This window comes from Centroberyx affinis, unplaced genomic scaffold (genome assembly GCF_046629955.1).
Source record: "Centroberyx affinis isolate AG114_WGS23_722 - 3 ecotype Tasmania unplaced genomic scaffold, CSIRO-AGI_Caff_v1 ptg000642l_1, whole genome shotgun sequence".
NCBI classification, from domain to species: Eukaryota; Metazoa; Chordata; class Actinopteri; order Beryciformes; family Berycidae; genus Centroberyx; species Centroberyx affinis.
The window spans coordinates 290,657-307,949 of NW_027279268.1; the positions used below are offsets into that span (position 1 = coordinate 290,657).

Sequence of the window (17,293 nt, forward strand, 5' to 3'; positions counted from 1 at the left end):
TATAAAATGTGCACTAAAAGTGAGATATATAAAATGTGCACTATGTCCACCAGTATTAGGTGTGAGTCCTATGTGCTTTATCCTTTTAGAAAATGATAAAAGTAATTCAAGACAATGCCCAAATAGTACAAAATGTACTATTCAGAGCCATCTGGAAACACTATGCACAAAATGCACATTAACAGTAGGTTGATCTATAAATGGAATTCACTGAGGTAAACGATCAGAAAAACTGTTATTTCACCGTGACTCTCCAAAGAGTCTAACAGTGAATTATTAGCCTGGGAGTGGCTGACAAATGTTCCCGCAAACACAAATGTACACACACACACACACACACACACACACACACACACACACTCCCCTGAAGAATGTTCTCATTTACAAGGATTAGAAGAATGGTTGTAATCCAACAAACGTATTTGCCACGGTACAAAAACAGAGGATTAATTATTACCAACAACCAAGCCGACCTGGAAAAGAACTGAGGTCACAGCTAAAACCGACTAGGTCTCCGATACAGTTAGTCAGTTTAGACAAACAAGGCAGCAGCTTTGCCTTTGAAAGGAGGTGATTTGTTTAGACCATGAACACACACACAGCACAGGAATGTCTTTACACATATTCGTTTGTGACACACACTCAAACACACTTAGCCAGTACATCAAAGGCATACTTATACTAGTTTAAGACACACACAAGACGGACACACCCAAACAAAGTACAAACAAACAAAGTAAGACACACACACACACACACACACACACACACACACCTTGACCAGTTGTCTCCTGCTCCTGCCGTCGGAGCCGACACAGTCGATGATCTTGGGCAGGTTGACTCCTCCAGCCAGGTGATAGTGGGGCATGAAGGACCTGACAGTCACCAGGTTGTCATAGCTACCAGATGGGTCCACCTATTTACACGATTAAACAACTTTTCTGTTCATGCAACAAACCAGTTTAAGAACTTCTCTCAGGTGTTAAGCATATTAATGTAATTTGTTGTACTGTTTGAGTGAGAGGATTTGTTTGACCCACAGGATTTCCATTGGTTGCACTGAAACCACTGATTTCACCACACATCCAAAGAAAAAAACACACTCAAACAAGACACAGTGCAGCCAATGGAAATCCAATGCGTCAATCAAATCCTCTCACTCAGTAGACGGTCACTCTCCTATCATTCTTTGTAGACTGAAGATAGCAACTCCACATCTTCCGTTGCAGGCAGAATATCTTTTCAGTAAGTACCTCCTGTCATCTTCTTCCCACTGAATCATCTCCCCTCTCTACTCACTGTAATTGTTCTAAAAAATCCTTTGATCCCCCCCTCTCGCTCTTATTCTTTTAGTAGTACTTTGCTACTAAAGAAAATTGCAAAGGGCAGGAAGGCCTTGACCTGTGAACTCCATATTTTTGATGGCTTGTAATTTTGCTGATCTAGGAATTCAATCTTATTCTACTATTGCACTCATTGCAATTTGGTCTGGATATGTGCATCCGCTAAATGCCTAAACAATAAAATGTAAATCGAGTCTAAGATTATAAGGGCTACTGAAGGCTGAAAAGCCCCATCATTCTTTACCTTGATCTCCATTGTTGGGATGACAACCTCATCCAGGTCATTGATTTGCATGATGGGCTGATCAGCAGGAATGGGAATAGCCTCTATAATGGAAACAAATGATACACTGTGACTAGGTAGCTGTAGACATAATTCACACACACATTTACAGCAAAGAAAAGCCAGTTCTTTCCCTATTTTCACATTGGTCAAGCTAATCAAATGCTTAACACTGTAGTTACCATCTCTTTGCTTGAGATGTTCATTGTGCATTTAGTCTATTGAAGACTATGCAATAACATCACAGCCAATGCTGTGAAATCATTACAACTCAACACTAGTGCTATTGTCTATTTGCAAAAACCAATAGAGGGCTTTCAGCTGCATAGCACACCCTCTGGCAGCCATATTGGAGGTTATCAGCTTTTGGGCAACAACAGCTATGAACAGCTGGCGGTGTTTCTGAACATGTGACTCAACAGAACTGAATAGACATGGGTAATTTCTGTGCTGTTTTAGATTGGGAAATGATAATTTCACTACTGATACATCCATCAATCACACTAAAAAAACAAAAACATACATTAACATAATCTCAGCTTGTTAACCTAATATCTGGTTAGCTATTACCGTCCTGTTGTTAACATCTGCTTGAACACTAGCTAACATATCTAGCAGAAGCTAGCATTAGAAGTAACTAGCAGTGTTTGCATGTTGTTTTGCTAAATTATCCTGCTGGCAGGTTAGCTAGCATATAATGGCAAAAAAATATTATTTGTTTAGGCTAACTGAGCTGACTCTTTTCAAGCTACAGCTCGTAGTGTTTTGGAGTAAAGACTAGAACCAACAGGGCAAGGGCTCAACACAAGACAGTTTACTGTATTATTTAAGCAGCCAGTTCTCAATTAATCTTGATGATGGCGCCAGCTAGCTGTAGTTGAAGGAGATTTGTGACATAACTGCAAAGCCTCTACAAGGTCTGATGCAACTAAAAGGACAAACAATATCCAACAAAAAGCATGGGTTTGTGAAACCAGTACATAGGCTACAATATATACAGGCTACATGCTGTGATTACTCACTCTTCTCAGTCTTGTGCTTGCTGGCATCCATGTAAGCCAGAGTGATGTAGGCGTCACACAGACGCTCAATCCCTCGGATCATCTCGCTTCTCTTTTTCTTGATCACACTAATGATCTTCTTGGCCACATCTGAGCGTTCCTGCACATTGACCATAAAAACATCACATGTAGTCAAAGAAAAAAAACCTTGCCTTGTTATTGTGATTCTTACAAACGGATGTGTCGCTCAAAAAAAATTTCACTCGCAGAATAAAAGTGTTAGAAGAGCTCCTATAGAGAATAAATTGGGAAAGGTGGTTGAAGTGGATTTTCTGGGGATGAGGGTCCATTCATTCTTTATACCTGATAGCTCTTTAGTTTCTGACTTTGGGAGGGAATCGTTCATTTTGATATTCATTGCACTGTCATAGAATATACCAGTAACAAATGACTGTTTAAATTTAGTGTCTCCTTTCAATAAATAACCTATAAGATGCAATTCAGAGCTTTGAACACACACACGCACACACACACACACACACACACAGACACATGCAGGTATTCTGCAGTCCCATTATAAAATATTCATATATAAATAAATACATCACATTTACAGCTTGGTGCAAGTAAGAGACAACAGGTGCCTGCCTGCCTGTATGAGCTGCACTCCAATGAAGCCTACAGAAACACTGTGTCAACATTTTAATAGTGACAGCATTTGTAAGAAGGTTCAACAGAGATTCAAGTTTTAAGAAAGCTCAAATGTTTAATGTGAACGGAACAATGTTGTCTTCTACAAATATTTTATCTAATCAATCCTCAACTTGGTGTGGAAAACAAAGAACGACTAAAGGGTATTAGGAGTTGCAAACAAGATCACTGGCAATTAACATGCCATGCTCACTAATGTCAGTGTAAGCCAGATCTTCAGTAAACATCATGGACTGCCCAAGGCTCCCCGAAGGGGGAGAAACTGATCCACTGCCCTCAGGCTGTGGGTTCAGACAGCCACAAGCTAAATCAAACACACTTAAGTACTCATTTACCCAGTGTGCAGTGTGTCATAAACCTGCTTAGCAGTAATGGATGAAATTGATTCATTTTAATGTCTCTGATAGATTTTCTGTATATTTTGTTTATTGTGAATATATATCAGGCTAAAGCCAAATTTGAGAATTTGAGAATCCTGCTCTAATATGAAAAACCTGAATAGCAAATAAATAAGCGTTGAGCATTATTTAGAGCAAGTCCTACCAGGTCTAATGGTGAGGGCTGTCTTGGGGCGCTCTTAGACAGTCGGCTCCTGGAGAAGTTCTCGTCTTTGTTGGCGTTCACCAGAGCGAGGATGATGAAGAGAGTGTGGTGGGGGTGTTCCAGAGAGGAACGACAGATCAGCTGTGAGGAGAGACAACAACTGAAATATGCAGGTAACACCCAGGAGCATCAGTGGCAGCAGTACATATTTTTTATGTATCATCTGTGTCCTGCAGAAGCCTTGTATTTCCTAAAAAGTCAACTTTTCAGATATCGAGACAGACTGGTTGATTTTCGCAGGACACCAGGATTTATTACTACTATTAAGGTGTATAAAACAAAGTGCTGCATTACGTCATTGAGGACATCATGGAAGCCCACATCCTCAGCCACGCCGGGCGCCATCTTGGTTCCCATACGGGCAGCCAGCTGGTACATGAGGGGCAGGAACTTGTAGGACGGGATCCGCTTCACCCCTACCTGAAACAGAACACAAGTGAGTGCTCTCTAATACGATGAATGGTACTGCAATGACATTTTACCAACTGGTTTTCATCTCAAACTCAAATCATTATTTTATTTTTTTCGTGAACATGTACAGTACCTGTGTGCCTGTGTGTCTTTATCTACAAAACATTGGTAGACACATAAGTGTGTCTGCTCGTGCGGGACCATAGTTCCTGACTGACCTTCATCATGTCATTGACGGCCTTAACCTTGGCGTTCTCCAGCCAAAGCGAGGCCAGGCGGAAAACCCAGGTGTCGTGCTCCTGGCCTTGCTCCAGACACTGGATGTAGTTCTCCACTGCCTTACACAGGAACCGCAGCCTGTCCGCCCGCAGGCTGGACAGGGCCTTCTCATCCAGCTCCAGCTCTTTTTGCACCTTTATTGTGTACCTGTGAGGGCAGAGGAGGGACAGTTAAAATGGACGCTTCCTGGTGTCTTTGGTCTAGCCGCACATTGGACAGAGCCTTCTCATCCAGAGATTTTGGACTCAGAGCTAAAATTGCCTAAAAAAGAAGATCTCTGAAATGGAAAGGAAAGATATTTAGAGCATTATCTGTGTAAGTAACTGAAAATGCCCGATCCTACTTTAAATCTAAAGCTGCACATTTGCTCCTTTTTCATTTTTCTAAGTGTCATCTATTCGGGGCAATGTAAGAAGAAATGCAGCGTTGAAGAAGCAAACACAGACATTATAGTCTACACCTAAAACTTGTAGTCTGCTTGATTCTCCTAAGTAGGAAATAGGTCTACATTTCCCTAAAATTAACTATCTTATTGCATGGAGAAGTAAAGGAGCTTTTAAATATCATATTGGTTAAATGTGAAAAAAACAAACAACTTATTAACAGACTTTCCAATGAGTGTTTTGTTGCCTGCTGACCTGTTGGTGCTCACTTTGCGCTCCCTCATCAAGCCCACTTCCTCCTTAGCCTTCTCCAGCAGGGCCTGCTTGTTCTCAAACTCAGAGGAGTTCATGTAGTTGTCGATGCTCTGGTACTGGGTGTCGGAGAAGCGGGCCAGAGAGAGGAAGGCCTCCGTCCGCTGGCTCTGCAGCCTGGAGTCCTGGACCCCCGACTCGCCCTCGATCACCTCCACCGCCTGGAAGAACAGTGTGGAAGAGACTTATTCCAAACTGGTCTAACAAAATGATTGCTGTCAAGGAAGTTAAAGTCAAAATAATGACACTGCAGCAACAGCAATAACTGTAAAAATAGGTAAAAAAGAAACAGGCATTAACACATATGTAAACAGGAAGAATATCTTTGTATATTACTTGCACCCACATTGGCACTTCACATCATTTTGGAGGACAAGGCAGAAGGCAGAAACACTTCAACACAAACCTCAGCAAAGCTCAAGAAACATCACTACAAAACAGTGTGACCTCATCCTGAAGTTGGGTGGCAACGTATAGAGCCACACATGCACACGCACACACACACATCTGAATAATTTATATTTGTCCACATGAATTTGCAGTAGCCCAAGGACATAAACAATAAAATTGCAGAGGTTTAATATTTATGTCCTTGGGCCTAGTGCTAATTTATCTGGACATAAATAAATTATTCATGTATATGTTTGTGTGTGTGTGTGTGTGTGTGTGCCTCTCTCACCTAGAAGGTTTCTGCTATAGAGTCACAAGTGAGTGCAGGCGGCAAGACACTGCCTATAGCTGATGGGCAATAACCCTGTTCATGTCGCTGAGGGAGGTGTGTGTGTGTTTGTGTGTGTGTGTGTGTGTGTGTATGTGTGTGTATGTGTGTGTATTCCATGGTGTCTGCAAGTTTCATTAAAGAGTAACTACAACCCAAACCCAAATCTGTGTAAAGCCAGACATCTAATGGTAAAAAGCATGCTACTGAAATTACCATCTGCTTTTGGCTGATCTTGTACCTGTTGTACTCTATAGAAGGTGACATCACCTGGCACCAAACATCAGCCAATAGCAGATGGCAATTTCAGTAGCATGTTTTTTCCATTAGATGTCGCGTTTTACACAGATTTGGGTTTGGGGTTCAGTTACCAAGTTAAATGTTAGATTTTTTTTAGACCTTTTCGATGTCTATCCTACTATAAAAGCAAGGAATCTCTGTCTGTGTGTGTGTCTGTGTGTCTGTGTGTCCGTCGCATATCTCAAGAACCGTTCGTCCGACCGACTTCACACTTGGTGGGTGTATTGCTGGGGACCCAAGGAAGTGCAGTGTCGGATTTGGTGCAATTTGGACACACAACACGTTCAATATTAATAAACTTTGACTAAACAAGCGAACAGTGCTCTGTGCAGCAGCGGCGCGAACGGCACTGCACTAGTTAGAATGAAATAGACCAAATTTTGCCACTGAGAAGAATGTGAAATTAAAAACTGTAGTCCTATCAGAAAATAGGTCTACAGATTTTTCACCAGAAAAACAGCACACTTAGGAAAAACAGTATTTTTAAGACCACGCAAACTGAATTAAGACTTTCGGACAATTTGTGACAAGTGCTATGTTAACTATATTCAATTCTTCAATTTAGGCAAAATGATTTAAGACATTTGAAGACTTTTTCAGGACCTGCAGACACCCTGGTGTTTGTGTGCATGCCAACTTCAGCAGAGGGTTATATTATCTTTGAACCATCTCTATCATATCCAGGTTATCTTCCTACCCTCTCCAGGTACTTCTCCAGAATGACTCCAGGACTCTCCAGGCAGGTCTCAGCCAGCCAGTTACCACACAGCCTCAGACACTCAGTGTAGACCGGGGCCAGGGCGGGGTTGAAGTCCACCTGGACAACACATAGACAAGATAGAAAACAGTTAAAGGAAGCACCTTGACATTATGGATTTTAGTTTTTTTGTCATCGCCTGACACTTTTACATTTTAGGAATTAGACTGGCGCTTTGACTCTGACATGAGCAGCTACAGGTGGCCAGTGGAAGGAGTGCAGGAAGGGGGCGCACTGAAGACGAGGTGGGCTGCAGCGTTCTGGATGAATTGGAGGGGCTGGATGGAGTGTTTCAAGAGGCCGGCTAGGAGGCAGCTGCGGTAGTCCAGACGGGTGATGACTGGAGCTTGTACAAGGAGCTGTGCTGAGTCCCTGGTGAGGAAGGGTCTGACTCAACGGATGCTGTAGAGTGCAGGATCGTGCTGTGGAGGCACTGTGGGCCTCGAATGACAGTCGGTTGTCTAGAGTTGTCAAGATTCTTGGTGGTCTGAGCAGGAGTCACCAAGGTCTTGTCAATAGTGATGGAGAAGTCTTATAAATGGCAGGATTTTCCGGTGAGAAAGAGTGGCTCAGTGTTATTGTATGAAATTTGTTACATAGTGGAAAATTGTTTCTAAGTTTCAATGCAAAGCAGTAGAACATTTAGGGTACAAATATAGTGCGTTTTTTGCTACAAAAAACATGACATACCAAATGTCATGTATTTGTTGTAACAACTTGGTTTGTGTGTTACCTGCTCCTCTAGGGTGTCTATCATCTGTCTCAGCAGGCCCAGGGCCAGGCCCTGTTCTCCCTTCACCCAGAACACCTGGGCCTCCTCCAGCTGCCATGACGACACGGTGGATGACGCCCGGGAACCTCCGCCACTGTGCTGCTTCATCTGGAACACCGCCCGCTCTGCCAGCTGGACACATAGTGGGAGCAGGGGTGAGCAGGGGCTTTCATGGATATTGGTGTAGACTGTCATTACCATATTGTCCAATTTTAGAGGTCAGAGGTCAGGGTCAATTATAGAACAGTGACACTGGAGTCCGGACAGTAAAATAATTTTATGGGGTACCATCAAGAGTCACCAATCACCAGACCTCCCCCGGTAATGCTAATGCAGGCCATACAGGGCTTTAGAATAGAATAGAATAGAATATTACCGACTATATACCAGCAACACTTCTTTTCATGATCATTCTACATACAAGGTATTTGCCAGGTAAATACAGAGTGAGTGAATTACCAAGTAACGACAGCTGTAACTAAGTAGGTAAATAATTACCAACGGCAACAGGATTACTTAAAAACACCTCTGGTATTACTCATCGGTTCAACAACAACACTTTAGCTGTCACAGGTTAATAAGTAACTGAGCAACATGACACACAACTTTTTCAATTTGGCAAGCCACTTTTGAAATAAAGCTAAGTAACATTCATGTTGACATGCAACAATTTCATAGTTTCTATAGTACATTTTAAAGAGCTGAGGTTTCTTCACGTAATTGTATGCAATTGTGATTTGAGTATTGAGTATTTACCTACTTTGTTAATTTACTATCCATACCATGTATTTACCTGGCTAACCTAGTACTGTAGAGGGACTGTAAGACACACGTACACAACACACACACATATTCAGGTCCTACCTGTGTATTGCCAGCAGTACGAGCCAGCCGGCAGAGCTCCATGAGGTGGTCGGTGAGCACAGAGCTGAGGTACGTTGTGGTGTCGGGGTCTCCCACCCTGGACATCAGGGTGTGCTGGGCCACAGAGCGGACGGCGAGAATCGGCTCCACCAAGGCAAAGTCGCTGTCGGCTAACAGCTGGGAGTGCTGCCGCCACTGTTTACACACCTCCATTAGGGTCATATCTGAAAGGGGTCTGCCATACAAAAAAAAAACAATGAAGTGATGCAAGACTTCTGACTTTAGGACACAAAATTGTGTGGTAGGTCTACACAATATAATAATGTGTCTCCTTGGTCTACTGGATTATGGGATAATTGGATATTTATGTGGTTCTTCTGCAGTGCCCCTTGTCAGAGCAAAACATGGCAATTATAAATATGTATCAGGCAGAGTGTAAATTATTAATATACAATGAGTTCACACAAAATGAGCACTTGAGAAGTTGCCTAGGCTCGTAAATCAAATCTAAGTGTGTTGTATTGGGAGCTGATGTTTGACTAGTGCATCACCTAGAGAAGAGCTGCCTGACGCTCTCCAGTTCCCTGATGCTCTGGAGGTTCCTGAGCGCCGGGTAGAGAGATGACACCGCCTCCAGACTGCCTCTGCACAGCTCCTCCACCTCCGCACCCCTATGGAAACACACACACACACACACAGGCAAACAAGTTATGGTCAATGGAGGATCGATCACATTGTACTGCAGCTCAAACATGAAATTTCATGGTGAGTGATTTTTCTGTGTTATGTCTAAATGTCTACTATACCTGGTGTATTTCAGAGTTTGATCAAATATGGAGAACTCTTTGTCCCTCAAAGCTTGCAGGGAACAGAACACTGATTCATTAAAGCCAGGGTTGGACTTCTCACTCCTGAAACAACAAGAAATATTTTGTGAAAAAAAAAGGGCACCAAGTGAGTTTCTCTATCAATACAACATATGAATTATTTCTTACAATTAATACCATCCAAAACAAGTCTACAGAAACTTGACGTTGTGCGCTTATCCGGATGCCCCCCCACCTCACCTCTCTGACAGGTCACAGTCCCACTGGCTGTTCCTCCAGGCAGCCTGGAAGCGGAGCTCTCTCAGCTCGGCCCCCCACTCCACCCCTTCACTCTCCAGACCCCTCAGGTAGGTGGCGAGGATGCTGCTCAGACCAAAGTTCTGCAAGCCCTGGTTTACCCAAGAATGACAGATAACATTGTAGCGTCTAAACATATTAGAGACTGCGTTACACTTCAGTTCACTATGAGATTTGCCTTGTATCTCAACAGGAGATATAGCCCATTCATTGATGCATAATAGTAATATGCAGTGTGTAAAAACTATTTAAGATTAACAGTTGATCATAGAAGCAAACAGACAGACAGACAAATATTACTGAAAGCTGCACTACGCAACTTCACACGTTAGCGGCTCCAAATGGAAGTGAGAGGTAATTATGTGACAACTGTTTGAACTTCAATACCCGGAAATCATGTAACATGATGTCAGTAAACTGCACACAGCACGCTGATCGCTTTATAAAAAAGGATCCCAAAGGGACAAGAGAGGCAAAAGATCTAACATAGGTTGATTCCATCTTACTCTTAGTGGAGTGTTTGCTTGCTGCCGTTTAGTAAACAGTTTGTTTTCAATCTTTCAAGTTTTGATTTTCCTCCAGTGTTCATACCTGACACCAGAATTTCATTTGGGCAAATAGGGCAAATCTATGGCAGCTTAATAAGAGGGGATGGGACAGCCCCAGTTTGTGATTTAGGCTAATAAGTTGGGTGTATTTACACATTAAAATCTTGCCCAGTGCAGCTTCAAGTGTCTTACCTCCACAATTCCCACTTGTCTTGTAACCTCAGGCAGAGTAGAGTGGAGGTCGTATGAGGTCAGGGCTTTCCCCCACATGGCCTCATGCTCATAAGTTCGAATCCTAGAAATTGGTATGACAAAATAAAGTTTGTGATTGTGGAAAAGACTACTGACACTGCAGAAACAAGTGATAATGTGATTTCCAGTGGACCAGTGTGTGGTAGTCTGCTTGTTAGCTAGTGCTCTGAAACAGTTGCGATCATGTTTTCAAATCTTCCAGACTGATCGCTGCCTAGGTGATTACCTGGTCAGTGGACTGGTCATCTTCTCCCCTCCACAGCCATACAGACTGTCAGGCTCTCCTATGCTCCGATACACCTCAATCAGCAGCTCCTACACATGTTTGGAGTAGTAATGAATGAGCGGTAAGACAGGGTTTAAATAATAATTTTAATACACAGGACCAAGGGAGCAGCATAGTCTTATGATATCAGAATTACTGTGCTGTAATTGTAGGGATGTACACCAAGGAGGAGACAGGTGAAGATGGATTTTAAGCTGTAAAATACTGAGATAGGGGATTGTGAAAAAAGGAGGTGCAATTCAACATTAGGTAGGCCTAATATGTAGTACACTCACTGTAGGTAAGTTACTCCAATACAGGGAGTTTAAAGACAAAGGGAAAAAGTCTTCACTGAATGATAATTATACATACTACAACTATAGGCCTGTTGAACCAGGATGGGATATAGTAGTGTGCAGGGCTCAACATTACTCAAAAGGATTTTTGGGGGGAGCAAATACATAATCTAACAGTGAAGCCTCTTAAGAAAAGTATAACTGACCTGCAGGCTGATGCCAGTGTCTTCCATGCTCTTCTCAGTCAGGCTGGAGAAGGTGACGTTCTGGCTGTTCTCCTCAAAATTGATCCTACGAGACACTCTGGCCTTGGTTCTACAGATTACATACAGATACAGAGATCGGTAAAAAAGGGAATGGGATGGTCCACAAATTCAGCCATTTTCTTGATACATTGAGTTGAACTTTGTTTGACCTTCCCACAGTGCCAAGATACTGTGTTGTGGCTCATGCTTATCCGTCTCATATTCCCATTCCATAGAAACAGTTTTTGAGAAACTTGCCAGCACTAGAGCCAAAAATATTTTATTATTATTTTTTGTTACTTATTTTTTATTTGCCATCTTTTACACTTACCGAGTGATTTAATGATTACCAAATGATTAAATCACATACTCCTGTTTTTTCCTTGTTTATAACAGGCAGAGGTAGTAGAGATCTAACATTTCGTTTCTGTTATTAACACATTAAGCTGGACGTCTCCAGCTCTATAGTAGCATTCACTGTCATTGTATATAAATAACTAACACATGAATGAGCAAGGTGAAGTTCAACAATGCTCAGTCATGTCGTGTGGACCCATGTTTTCAGTCAGGGACACAAAAATCAAATCAAATCTTCCTTCAAAACCTTCCTTGAAAAATCACATCCATTTTAAAAGTTAAAAACCTTGCATACCTGCGACTTTCCTCCATGTTGGCCTTGATCTTGTCGACATAGATCTCAGAGTAGAGCAGAGCGGTGAAGTGTGCAGAGCAGGACTGGGCAGCCATGGCCACCTCCAAGTAGTTCAACTCCAGCCAGAAGTTGGAGTGACACACTGTACCACAGGAGCTACTGGGAGACAGAAACAGAGAGTCCAGTTCATAGAAATACACTGTAAGAAATACACACAGCATGTGAGTGTACAAACACCTATTCTGTACATTGCAGGGAAAGAAATGAGAATGGGACGCGGCATAGACACATCACAGTTACACATGCCAACAACAGCTCACACACACACACACACACACACACACACACACTAATATAATGCATTTAAATGACCTAGCAGATAAAGAGCAGGCCCAAACCGAATATGCAGAATCCGCAAACATCTAGTTTCATCTACAAAAAAACACCAACATGTTTTTAAGTAAGAAAGAAAGAAAGAAAGAAAGAAAGAAAGAACTCACAGAATTGGGGTTTCTAGCTAAAAACATGAACGGAAATGAAAGAAATATCCACAGATTCATTTTGGCTCTGCTAATAAGACATACAAAAGCATCTAAAAGTTAGATTTTTAAAAAAAAAGTATGATTATGATCATAATAGTACGAACCTGTCAGAGTCCAGTGGTCTCTGTTGGTGTCTCAGGTAGTCAATAACTGCCAGCATGGTACGCAGAGAGGCCTTGTCGAACAGGCCCTGACTGGCAGCATCTGACTCTCCTGTATAGAATAATAAATGCTAATCACAAATGACGCACAAAAATCATGACGAGTGCTAACTCTAACGACAGTATCAAGTGCATCATTATCATTTGGATGTATAACTACCATTCACTGTCAAGATTTTATAGGTTAACAGCTGAGAAATAACTCAGAATAGAGACTTTTTTAGGAATGTGATTGAGAACAGGCTGGCGTTGTATAGGACCAGTGTGCCCCCCTCGGTCCAAAAAAGATTCTGTGATTGACTAGCGACCTGTGCAGGGTTTTTCTCTGACTTCTGCCCAATGCATGCTGGGATATGCGCCATCCCTCTCCATTAAATTATTCTGATTATATGTAATCTCATGTTGTAATCTCAACCCACCAGAGTCAGTGGTGATCGGCGTGGCGGAGCGGCTGGAGGCCTTGGCACTTCGGGAACAGAAGGTGAAGAAGTCCTGGATGTGGGAAGAGAGCAGCTCCCTCCAAGAGTCGTCTGAGTCCTCCAGCAGGACAGAGTGGATGATGAGGGGCAGCAGCCTCTGACAGAAGTCCGCCCTCACCTGGGAGACGAGCGGAGGAAATTGGGTCGGGTTAGAGCCAGAGATTTGGAGCACAGTATGTGTATGACTGTCATGGTGCAAATTCAGCTCTTCTGTAGTTGTAACTGGCTGGTTATTGCTTTTAACAGGATGCTTTTGGCTTTAACTGGTCACACATGTGACTTAAAGAGGGCTACAAAATGCTAGTGGACTCGGTAAGGTACTCATATATACTGTTGTCAGGAGAAAACCTTGCATCTCCAAAATGTCAACTTTCCAGGAACTAAGACAAACAGCCTTGTTGTTATCTTGACCACCATGCATCTTATTGGCTTTTAAAAAGGTTTCGTAAGCCCAAGGATCATAGAATTTTCTCAACCCATAGATGAGCATGTAATCCTCAAAACATGAAAATCACCAAAACTGAAGTTTTAAGAAGCACGGTTTTCACCTGACAGCGATGATATGTAAAGCAGATTTAACATCAACACAAAATGCAAGCCATAGATTCTGTTCACTTAAGGATACACATACAAGCAATGATAGTGCCATGAATAACTAGAATACATTTCCTGGAGAAAATGCATGGGCTTGCTAGGCCATTTCTAGGTGGTTGCTAGAAGGTACTAGGTGGTTGCTAGGGTGTATAAGGTGGTTGGTAGGGTGTTTCTAGGTGGTTGCTAGGGTGTACTAGGTGGTTGTTAGAGCGTTTGTAGGTGGTTGTTAGGGTGTAGTACATGGTTACTAGGGTTCAAGTTCAAGTTCAAGTTCAAGTTCAAGTTCAACTTTATTATACCGCAAGGGAAATTCGTTTGGCCGAAGGCATCCATATTTAAATCCATGTGAGCAAGAAGAATACAATACAAACCACACAATATATTTCAACAATGAGACTATAAAGACGTGAGCATAATACAGCACAATACCTTTCAACAATTTTAGAGACAGGAGACATTCAACACATGAAATAAGTCACCGCAGTCCCCCACCCTTCACCCCACCCCTATGTCATATTTTGAATCTGAAGTGCTATGTTCCAGAGATAAAGTGCTTTTGTGCTATGTGCAAAGGACGCTTTCTGAGCTTAAGTGCGACAGTGTTATGTGCAATATTTGACTGTACACTGTCTGTTACCCCCAACCCCCCTTCCATATTGTTACTGGTAATGATGGTAATTTGATGTTTCTCTCTTCCTTGCAGAATTAGAGAACTTATTCTACCTCTTAAAAAGCCATCAAACCTCTTGATCACAAAAAAGAAAGGGGGCAGGGATGTGTGGTTGGTGTATGCAGTCCAACGGTTATGCGGTAAAGGGTTTCAAAGGTAACTTCCATGTGCTCACCAGACACAGCGGCCGTGACAGTAGCAGAGCCTCGCTCCTGACCCCTCCACTGTCCAGCAGGGCTGTACACAGAGACTTCAGCCAAGGCTTGTGGCCGCCCACCTGGGGAATCCAAAAGTCCTGGCTCTCCAGCCTCTCCCTGGCCTCCAAGCTCTGCTCTGGACTTACACCAGCCACCTGAAGGGGGAAAGGGCTCAGTAATGAATTAGCAAAGACAGACGTTATATGTGCATATACAGAAACATGGACACTGGCTCACATCTGTACTGCAGCAGTCAAGAGAATGTATTTCAGTTTTTCAGTGTATTATTTCAGTTTACTGGTAATATGTTTAGTTTATTAGTTTGCACAGAAGTCAATGTGAGGACTGGATCTTGTGAGCAGAGTTTAGCTTGGTATGACACACACACACACACACACACACACACACACCTAACCTACCTTATTCTTGGCCTTTCTAAAGGGGTTGAGGTAGGCCAGCATCGGGTCTCTGTTGTCTTTGTGTTGCTCCCAGAAGTCGGCTCCAGACTCAGTGGCGAGGATGTTCTTCACACACTGAGCCGCTGCCTGCCTCACCTCAATACTGGCAGACAATCATGGGACAAAATACAACAAATGTCAACACATCACCCACAGGCCACTTTATTAGGTACGCCTATCTAGTACTGGGTAGGACTACCTTTTGCCTCCAGGAAAACCTAAATTCTTCAAAGCAGGAATTCAACAAAGTGCTAGAAATGTTCGACAGGAATCTCGGTCCATGCTGAATCAATAGCATCAGCTTCCGTTCAATGGCACATTCATGCTGTGAACATCCTCAATTGTGTTTCTCAACACATTTTGAGACAGCCTGTCATCACTGCAGACATATGACATGCAACATTCCATTCTACTTCATTATATATAATGTGTTATATTCCATTATACTCAACGTCAATTAGTCCAAATCTCACTTCCTTGTTTATTAAAGTCAGAGGTAATAGAGAAAATATTTCTTATAAAAAAGTACACTCACTGCAACTGACAGAGACTGCCAAGGTGTAAACTTTGCCAATCACTACTGTTGATTATTATTATTCTGTGAGGTTCAGGGTTCACTGTACCAGTGGTGAGTGAGCGCATCGTTCATGCAGTTGAGGATGATGTAAAGGCACTGGGCTTCAGTGGAGGCGAAGAGAGACACAGCCTTGGCATAGAGAGGATCTCTGCCATGGAGCAGAGCGATGGTGGAGAAATCTATCGGGCCCAGTTCTCCCAGACAGCTGCCTGCCGCCTCTGGAGGAAACACACACAGGAGGAATAGTATCTGAGGGCATCGTTATGGCTCTCTGGGCTGAGGCGCACACCTGTCACTCGCTGTTGCTGATAAGAATCTGGCTCACAATCTTTATAATACTTTCTATCACTCAGAAATGCCTTTAAGATGATGTTTGAAAAAGGAATAACATATTCCATGTAGAGTACCAGCACATAGGGAGACTAGAGCAACAAAGGATAATGTCTCAGGTTGACAAGGGGAGCATTACATGACATTCTCTGCTTTTACCATAATGCTGTACATCTTTTTTCTGTAATTTTTTTGTTTGTTCCATATTTTCTAATACTTCTCTATACTTTTTTTGTACTTGTGAAACACTTCAAGAACTGGAAATGATGAAACTTTCCAGACATGGATGGGAACGCAGCATACTGGCGCTGTATAAAGTATCTAAACTATAGAAACTGTACCTAGGATGTCTGCTCCTCCAGGGTGGTTGGCTGCGAGCTTACAGAGCTGCAGCAGGCTGAGGACCAGCTTCACCAGCACACTGTCAGTGGGCTCGACTGGAACAAAGAGAGAGCAGGAGAGCATTGAGAAGAAGCACATCACACATACAGGTTTCTATAACACTACCACTTAAGTAGTTTATGCTTCCACAACTAAATTTGTGCCACCTAGAAAACAGAAATAATGAGCATATCTACATCTTTCCTATCGAGGTTTGACCATTTTTACTTATTTTCACGGGTCATGCTGCTATATTTCTTTGCTATGCTCCAATTTCTTCCAATTTAAGAGCAGCTGCGGTCAGCCCAAGTGCAATTACAGCACTGTCCATGTAAATATCCAAATAAGAGCCATTCTGAAACTTCAACGCCTACTGGAACTGATCCTGAAATGGGCCCAGGAGCCACTGGGCCAAAAAGCTGCTTGGTAGAGCAGGTGATAATATCAGAGTGTTTACACATACACCCCTACACCCCCTATACCATCATACCATGGCACTCTTTGAGCAGCTCTCTGATCTGTCCCTTGTTGTCATGCAGCTGTCTGGTTAGCTGCTTCAGCCCCTCTAGTCTGGTCAGAGGTAAGGAGTCACAGGACGCCACTGACAGGAAGTGGGTTATCTCCTGTGGAAGGGGAACATGGGAGATGTAGTTAAGGCATTGCTATATATTTGATTGTTAATTGACTTTTAGAGAGCCAGGGAATGAGAGGAGTCACATATGGAATATTGTGTCTCTGACTAATTCCACTGTGTGTGACTGATACAAAACATTAAGTGTCATGCA

General features: G+C 42.7%; 1 protein-coding gene across 1 annotated transcript in view; it reads right to left on the bottom strand.

The window, feature by feature from the left end:
* The window catches only part of atm (ATM serine/threonine kinase), a 41,962-nt gene that overhangs the window by 6,179 nt on the left and 18,490 nt on the right, over window positions 1-17,293 (bottom strand). Inside the window, exons 32-55 of the mRNA XM_071518910.1 lie at window positions 16,999-17,131; window positions 16,469-16,564; window positions 15,844-16,015; window positions 15,182-15,323; window positions 14,741-14,917; window positions 13,242-13,419; window positions 12,766-12,874; window positions 12,120-12,278; window positions 11,429-11,537; window positions 10,888-10,976; window positions 10,602-10,704; window positions 9,805-9,953; window positions 9,544-9,648; window positions 9,289-9,408; window positions 8,738-8,972; window positions 7,835-8,005; window positions 7,042-7,161; window positions 5,270-5,487; window positions 4,571-4,778; window positions 4,236-4,361; window positions 3,882-4,022; window positions 2,649-2,787; window positions 1,588-1,670; window positions 776-916 (exon numbers count right to left, since the gene is read on the bottom strand). Coding sequence (XP_071375011.1) covers window positions 776-916; window positions 1,588-1,670; window positions 2,649-2,787; window positions 3,882-4,022; window positions 4,236-4,361; window positions 4,571-4,778; window positions 5,270-5,487; window positions 7,042-7,161; window positions 7,835-8,005; window positions 8,738-8,972; window positions 9,289-9,408; window positions 9,544-9,648; window positions 9,805-9,953; window positions 10,602-10,704; window positions 10,888-10,976; window positions 11,429-11,537; window positions 12,120-12,278; window positions 12,766-12,874; window positions 13,242-13,419; window positions 14,741-14,917; window positions 15,182-15,323; window positions 15,844-16,015; window positions 16,469-16,564; window positions 16,999-17,131 — 3,423 coding nt within the window. The remainder of the gene's footprint in view (window positions 1-775; window positions 917-1,587; window positions 1,671-2,648; window positions 2,788-3,881; window positions 4,023-4,235; window positions 4,362-4,570; window positions 4,779-5,269; window positions 5,488-7,041; window positions 7,162-7,834; window positions 8,006-8,737; window positions 8,973-9,288; window positions 9,409-9,543; window positions 9,649-9,804; window positions 9,954-10,601; window positions 10,705-10,887; window positions 10,977-11,428; window positions 11,538-12,119; window positions 12,279-12,765; window positions 12,875-13,241; window positions 13,420-14,740; window positions 14,918-15,181; window positions 15,324-15,843; window positions 16,016-16,468; window positions 16,565-16,998; window positions 17,132-17,293) is intronic.